Genomic DNA, 8,285 nt, shown 5'->3' with positions numbered 1-8,285 from the left:
TATTTAAATAACATAAAAGTACTAAAACTTTTACTTATATAATATAAATTTTTAAGATAAATTATATTAATTGCCACTCAATTAAAGTTAAATATTTTAGTTGTCATTCAATTATAAATTTTTTAAAATCATCACTCAACTAATCATGTTTTTTTATTGTTTTCCATTAAATGTTATTAAGCCTGTAACATATTAATGACATGATAATTTTAAAATTGATATAATAATATATTTAGCCCTCAACAATTATACATTTTGTTAATTTGGTCATAGTTATAAATAAATTTATCTTAATATTTACAAATAATCTCAATTTAGTTCTAATTTTAATATATTTATAAAAATAAAAAGTAATATGTAAACGGAGCCTAACATTCCCAAAAATATATTGTTAAACAGCTTAGAAAAGGAAATTTAAAATTTAATTCTGAAAATATTATTAACAGATTTTCAATAAAAAAATGCAAGCTATAATTAAAGATAAAAATTGATATGGATGAGATGCTCATATGTTTTGAATTCAAATTTTCTCCATAAATTTTGAATTCTATTCCTAAATGATATTTTAAAGGAATAAATCTTAAAATTATATATAAATTTTGATTTAATGTATTAATATATACATAAATTTTAATTTGGTGTAGTTATACACTTGAAAGGTTTAAATGTATACTTGAAACTTTAATTTTGATTTAATCATATACATTTAAAGAAATAAATACATTAATTTATTTTTATATTAGATAAATATTATTATTTATGTATGCAATATATAAACATAAAATGATGTTATATCTATAATTGTGTTAATAATTTACAATAATTAGATCAAATCAAAATTTTATGTATAAATTACACAAAATCAAAGTTCATATATACACTTGCACATTAAACCATAATTCATGTTTATAGTTTTGAAATTTATCCCTATTTTAAAATTTTAAATATAATTTGTTTTAAGATAATTATGAGTGTTAATTTTTTAATAACACTCAAAATAAAAATATATTAAATCATTATATATTTGAGAAAATCAGCTGTGATATATAAATGAAGTGCAAATCTTTTGTGGATTTTTAAGTTAATTGTTAATCGTATTTTAGTTTATTTTTTTTTTAATAACTAAGAAGAGCTTTGCTCTGCCTGCAAGAATAAGTTTCGGGCCGAAGCGCTGGACATGGTGAACTCAGTTTGAATTCGTCAGCCCAACTCAGATGAAACTAACATTTTCTCATATTAAGAGAATCTTTCTTATTGCCTTTCATGTCCAACAGTTTTCGCCCCAAAACATCACTTCTCCAACACTGAGGACATATGCTTGCCATTTGTGGTTTCGTCTGAAGCTCTCAGCACTTACTTTTCCATTTTGCTTCGATTCAAGATATGGGTAAGCTTTACTCTTCTATAATTTTGCATCCAATTGTTAATGGTGGAAGGAATCCTTCTAATTTCCACTCTTCTTGTTCTTTTAACACTGTTGCTACCCATATCAATGCTTTAAGTAAGAATTCCATGCCTGCAAGGGGAAAGCCAAAAAAGTATGATAGTTTGGATAATGTTGATGATGCTTTGTTTTCGTTTAATAAGATGATTCACAAGTACCCAATGCCTTCTGTTGTGGAATTCAACAAATTATTAGGAGCCATTGTTCGAATGAAACGATATGCCATTGCTGTTTCTATGTGTAAGCAGATGGAATTCTTCCGAGTTTCCCCTGATGTTTATACTTTGAACATCTTAACTAATTGCTTTTGTCACCTAGGTCAACTTGATTGTGGGTTTTCTGTTTTGGGGAAAATGCTCAAGTTAGGTGTTGAGCCTACTGTTGTAACTTTTTCCACTTTGATTAATGGACTTTGTAATCAAAGTCAGATTTCTCACGCTGTGTGTTTGTTTGATGAAATGATTGGACAAGGGTATCGACCTAATTTAATTGTTTACAGCACCATACTTAACGGTTTGTGTAAGACTGGGAATACCTATCGAGCTGTTAGGTTTCTTAGGATGATGGAAGAAAGAGGCTTTGAACCCAATATTGTAGCATATAGCACAGTCATTGACTGTCTTTGTAAAAGCGGGTTACTAAATGAGGCTCTCGATCTCTTCTCCGAAGTGAAGGCTAAGGGCATTAGACCAAATATCGTTAGTTATAATTGCTTAATTCATGCTTTGTGTAATTTGGGCCAACAAAAGGAGACAATGCAGCTTTTGAATGAAATGGTGGATAACAATATTTCATGTGATATTGTCACGTATAACGTATTGATCGATGCACATTGTAAGGAGGGGATGATTTTGGAAGCGATAGAAATACTTGACACAATGAGAAAGCATGGCATTGAGCCTAATCTTATCACGTACAATATATGTATTGATGCATATTGCAAGGAAGGGATGCTTGCTGAAGCTAAAGATATTGTTGACACAATGATAAAGCAAGGCATTGAGCCTGATGTTGTTACCTATAGTGTGTTAGTAGACGGCCATTGCTTGCAAAACCAAATGGATAAAGCTAAAAGTGTATTTCAGCTGATGATTGAGAAGGGTTGTGCACCTGATATACATGGTTACAACATTATGATCAACGGATATTGCAAAGCTAAGAGGTTGGACGAAGCAATGGAACTCTTTGATGAACTAGCTCAAAACGGACAAATTCCTGATACAGTGACATACAACACTCTTATGCAAGGTATGTGTCGGTTAGGGAGAGTTTCTACTGCATGTAAACTTTTGAGGATGATGCTTACTTCTGGGCCAGTTCCAAATCTAGTGACATGTTCGATTTTGTTGAATGGTTTATGCAAAAGTGGTAAACTTGAAGAGGCATTGAAACTTTTTCAAGCAATGCAGAAGAGTAGATTGGAAGTTGATATCGTCTTTTATAATATCTTAATTGATGGCTTGTGCAAAGCTGGGAATATTGAAACTGGAAAGGAATTATTTCATGAGCTCTTTGTCAATGGTTTAAAACCCGATGTTTACACATATTCTATAATGATTAACCGGTTCTGTACAGAGGGATTGCCAGATGAAGCATGCCAGTTGTTTAGGAGCATGGAAGAGAATGATTGTTTGCCTGATAGCTTCTGTTATAATATAATGATCCGGGGATTTCTTCGAAACAGCTATACCTCGAAGGCAACACAACTTCTTAAGGAAATGGTGAGTAAGGGCTTTTCTGCAGATACATCAACTGCAACCTTATTTCTGGATCTTATCTTACGATCTAATAATAAATCAATCTTGATCTGAAATGTTTCACAGATAGTGTAAAGATTGACATTTGTAAATGTGAATCAATTTGTTCATATTGTACTGCCGTGATAAGTTAAAAAGTTTTCATTCTTCCCTTTTGTGCTTGACTTTTAAGGTTGATGGGCTTTAGATATAAGAAGTTGAACCATTTGTGAGTTCATTGCACCTGGTTTATATGTCTAGAAGCATAACCTCAAAGGATGCCTTTTAAACTGCTTTATGAGCATAATGTCTAAATGTAAATGCTATGGATTTTTGGGTTATATCGATCTGTGTCTGCTTATATGTTGATTTGTTGCTCTTATTGTTTGGTTTTGGAATATTAAAGAAAGAAAAATGCAGGGTAGGAAAGGTGAACTAAATTAATTGTATATGCCATGAAATCACTAAATATGAAGCAAAAGTTTTAGTTGTATTGAACCAGAGCTTTCCTATGACTGTTGTTATTGCTTGATTTCATTAAGGGAGCTGCTTGAAGACGAAGTTCTATGCATCTGTATATATCAGTGAAACCTTTATAAGCAAAGTGCTCGTACAAGTACAATTTTCATGCTTTATTTTTTAAGGTAGTTGGACTTTGATTTTAGGACTTGAACATTTATGAGTTGATTGAATGGTTTATCACATTCAATCTACTAGGTGTATATAATATTATTATTGTTTTGGACAAATCATACTGTAAACAGATGAAGTGTGTCTTCTGAATAAATTTGTTTTAGTGAGCTACCATTATGGTTATCAGTTATGCTAGTCCTCATTGTGCCATTTGAACAATCTCCATTAATCTACATCTTATATTGAGAATAATATAGATGTCAATCGAGTTAAGATTCAATTGGCAAGTGTCATTGTATTTTAATAAATAATTTAATCATAAATTGAATTGAATACACACCTAGATATAGTGTGAAATTTACAATCAAATTACATAATATTAATAAAATCAATTTTTGTCAAGAAAATGGCTAATATTAATCAAATTTATAATCTATATGACCTACTAATTAAAGAAAATATTTCAAATCTTTGAAATTTATAATAATGCATATTTATCACAAACTACAAACATGAAGTTATTAGTTGCATTAGAAAATTAAATCTAAAAATTCAATAAATTATAGTATTAATTATCTTGACAACAATAAAGCATGTGATGCAAAATATGTCTAAGAAAAAAAATAAAATGCACCATTGTAAAAATAACATTTAAAAATAAAGTAAAATATAAAAAAACAATAAAATAAGGTAATCTAAAAATTAAAATTGAACAAACCTGGATATTTAAATAAGGATAATTATAAAGGGCTTAAACGCAATATGAAAAATATTTTATATTAAACGGTGGTATAAATTATGGATTTGACTCCACTCTTTTACTTTTATTTATTTATCTATTAATATCTAATGTATGTTTAAATGATAAAGAATTGTAGTAAATATTAATGAATAAAAAAAATAATGGAATGCATCTTAACCCTATAAATTCCACTGTTTCATTTAAGATTACTGTTAACCCTTAAAAAGCATCTCTTACTGTACCTTTTATTCCCTTAGGGTGGGTTTGGGGCGGAGGTGTGGTGCGATGCGTTTAGCTTACTTTTTATCTCACGCTATAGTAACATTACAGTTTCTAATCTCACCACCACCGCTGTTTTTACATTAACCGCAAGTAAACGCACCGCCCATCCAAACTCACCCTTAGTTTCCTATCATATTTAAAATTGAGATTAGATTGTTTCGGTCATAACTTTTTGACTTTTTGAACTGTCTGTGTGATAATTCTCTTCCATTATTTAATTTGATTTTTAGTTTTTGAATTCTTACCTTTATTTTAATAAAATGAGTTTTTTATGACTTTTAAATATTATTTATTAAAATTTCAAATTATTTTAAAAATATTTTTAAAAATAACTTTTAAATAAATAAAAAATCAACTACTTTTATATGTGTTCTTTTGAAACAAAACATTTTTTATAAAACTTTTAAGTTATTTTTATTATTTTAAATATAAAATATTTAATTTTTTATCATAAAATATGTTTTCAGTAACATTTTTTAATTTAAATTCAAATCATCTAAATGCAGTCGATTTTCTATTTTCTATTGTAGTGCTTAGCCCTAATTATGTTCTTTCGACTATTTTATAGCAAAAGAAGAAGAAGATGGCTAAGGTTTATCCCAATGATGTCGTTGGCCATTGAGGTTGTAATCTATATTTAAACCTTTATTGTATCCCTAACAGTCGTTTTCGGTTACTTTATTTCATTTCATTTTTTTTTTGAAAAATAAAGGGTTTGCAATGCTCTCTTTTTCGGCTTTATACGATTGTAAGTTAAGGTAATGGTGTGATTGGATAGTTGTGGAGTTAATATGTTAATTTTGGAGAGGTCAAGTTAAAATTAGACGTGTTATGTAATATTTTATTTAAATATAAAAATAATTTATTCAAAAGAAGTATTATTTCAACATAAGAATTGATTTCATATTTATTCCCATTTTATGTCATTCTCATTTTATTTTTATTTCAATTTTATTTCATATTCAAATCATAATTCACATAATATAAAATTTTTACTTTTAATCAAACATGCTTGTTCAACCATTCAGAAATCATAATATTCAAATTCAACTTAAAATCAAGAATTTACTAATTTTATAATTGAAATTATAGTTTTCAATTTGAAACATAATCTTTTAAATATTAATTAAATCATTCAAAATTCATAAAATAAAATTAATATAGCTAGACATAGTAAATCAACTATTAATGACAAGTTTGAATATACATGCTTTATCAAGTTGATAACTACTTAAGTTTCCTGATCCAAAATTCACACAACTTTCGACTCGGTTAACAATTTTTTATTCCGTTTTCACTAATATACTCATTGCTTTGCAACCTATCATTTAACATAATTTTAAACAAAGTGACCAAGGTTTTCTTCCTCCTCTTCACTTTGGCCGAAACTTACTATATTTAGCTATTTTTGTTTTGTTTTTACACTTCTAACAAGTTAGAAACCGTCTCCTAATTTTTTTTCCATCCAAAAACGTACACATTTTACTTAATTTTATAAGCTTCCATCAATATACTTTAATGACAACTTTTAATACACTTGATAAAATAAAACTATTGGCACATATATGTAAAACAAGCTTTAAAGATTCAAAATCTATGAAAAATTTGAAGAAAAACGTACCATATACTTAAAATTTAGAGGAAAAATGATGAAGAGAAATTTTTCTTCTATTCTTAGGCACTAATATGAAGAAGAAAGATGATAAAAGTCTGATAATCTTTTATATATATTATTATATTAATTATAAAATATTATTATTTTAAGTAAAATATTAAATAAATATTAAATAATTATTATTTAACAAAAATATTATTCAAAAGTCATCATGAGTAACTTAGCTTCTTGAATTTCCTTTTTTTATCAAGAATAAAATTTTTAATATTATTTTAATACTATAAAAATATTGGAGGGCCTACTTCTATTTTTAGGAGTGCTATAATATATATACAAATGGGGAAATTGCAAAAATCTTAAACTTTAGGAGGCCTAATTATATTTTTGGGAAGGCCATAGTATATTTATAAAGGACTAAATTGAAAAAAAAAAAACTTTGAAGCGCCATGAACCCTTGGGCCTCCACTTGGCTCCGCCATTGCTGATGGCCTCCCTTAAGGGTTGTGAAACTATAAAAAATGTTGCATCATGTGAAATATTTGATTTTCTTTTTCTCTTTTACACTTTTTTAATAGCTTTCAAGGGTTTATAGTTCTATAATCAATATGAATAAAACCGATGTTGAAAAATAAATTAGTTTCCTTACTTTAATTTATCACAATTTGATTTTATATTTTACAAAAATTAAGAAATTGATTCAATTGATCATAATTTGATCGTTTTTATTTTACAAAAGTTGAAAATCAAGAAATTGGTCCAATTAGCTAATATTATTAAACCTTGTCATTAAATTATTGACTTAAAATCTATATTTCAATAATTATATGTAAGGAATTAGCAAAATCAACTATTCAACAATTTTTGGCCAATTTAATAATTTATATACAATCAATTAGCAAAAAATGTAGTTCAAATTTATGTGTTTATCAATATAGATTTCTCAATTTTCGTCAAGTATGAGATCAAATTTTGATAAATTAAAGTAGAGACTAATTTAATTTTTAAAAGTAGAGGATGAAATTCAAAATTATACATATAATATACTTAAATTGTGATCTGTATATGTTATTAAAGGATTTGGTGATTGAAGTTAATAGGTATAAGTACCTCTTAAGTCCCTAATAATTTTGAAATTGAGTAAAATGGTCCTTCTCGAAAAAAATAAGTTATTAATTCCTCCTGAAATCGATACCTTGTTAAATTTATGTTGTCAAAATTTTTGAAAATTATAAGATCAAACTATGATATTTGAGTTTGTTCTAAAGAAAAATCTTAAAAAACGAATTTATTATATGAGTAAATCGATTTTGTAAAAAAGAAAGTTACTTCTTATGCCTTCTGATAGAATTGTTGAACTAAAACACAAGAAATATTTTTGGGTAAACTACACCCATGTGTTGGAAATGTGCCCACATTATAGTAAACATGTAACTGTTTTATATATATTTGAACCAAGAATAAATGAATAAAATTAATTTCATATTTCACTATTATATCTTTTGTGTTTCTGTCTTCCATGTTTTGCATACATAACGAAATTATGACAAACAAATATTAGTTTATATTTTGTCTAATTTCAAACTAATGATAAGTGACATTTTAAGAATGTTTACATTGCGAGAAAGATAATTTACTTTAGTAGATAATCTAAACAAGTTTGTAATCTCGTAAAAGGATTATTATGTCGTCTACAATTCCAATTAGGGAGATAACTAATCTTGGCTATTGGAGCAGTTGACTCCACGGATAAAGACATAGATGTACTCATTAGAAGAATGATACATTGGACTTGACCCAAGTTAAATTAATTCTTAATCCATTTGTGATTAATTC

General features: G+C 27.3%; 1 protein-coding gene across 2 annotated transcripts; it reads left to right on the top strand.

Annotated features, from left to right (window-relative positions):
* Window positions 1-1,112: 1,112 nt before the first annotated feature.
* Window positions 1,113-3,543, top strand: LOC108461646 (pentatricopeptide repeat-containing protein At3g22470, mitochondrial-like). 2 transcript variants are annotated; one of them, XM_053023880.1, is made up of 2 exons: window positions 1,113-2,692; window positions 3,020-3,543. In XM_053023880.1, the coding sequence occupies exons 1-2, from the start codon at window positions 1,384-1,386 to the stop codon at window positions 3,253-3,255; spliced, it is 1,545 nt and encodes a 514-aa protein (XP_052879840.1). In that variant the 5' UTR covers window positions 1,113-1,383; the 3' UTR covers window positions 3,256-3,543. The 2 variants fall into 2 exon arrangements, with proteins under 2 accessions (XP_052879840.1, XP_017617035.1); XM_017761546.2 differs by having other exon boundaries at window positions 1,118-3,543.
* The last annotated feature ends 4,742 nt before the right edge of the window (window positions 3,544-8,285 follow it).

This window comes from Gossypium arboreum, chromosome 13, assembly GCF_025698485.1.
Source record: "Gossypium arboreum isolate Shixiya-1 chromosome 13, ASM2569848v2, whole genome shotgun sequence".
NCBI lineage: Eukaryota > Viridiplantae > Streptophyta > Magnoliopsida > Malvales > Malvaceae > Gossypium > Gossypium arboreum.
Note: the sequence above shows the minus strand (reverse complement) of the source record. Positions and strands in the feature narration are given on the sequence as shown.

Bases quoted from the DNA above. Each gene is read 5' to 3' on its own strand.
- LOC108461646 (XM_017761546.2), top strand. From the start codon at position 1,384: ATGGGTAAGCTTTACTCTTCTATAATTTTGCATCCAATTGTTAATGGT.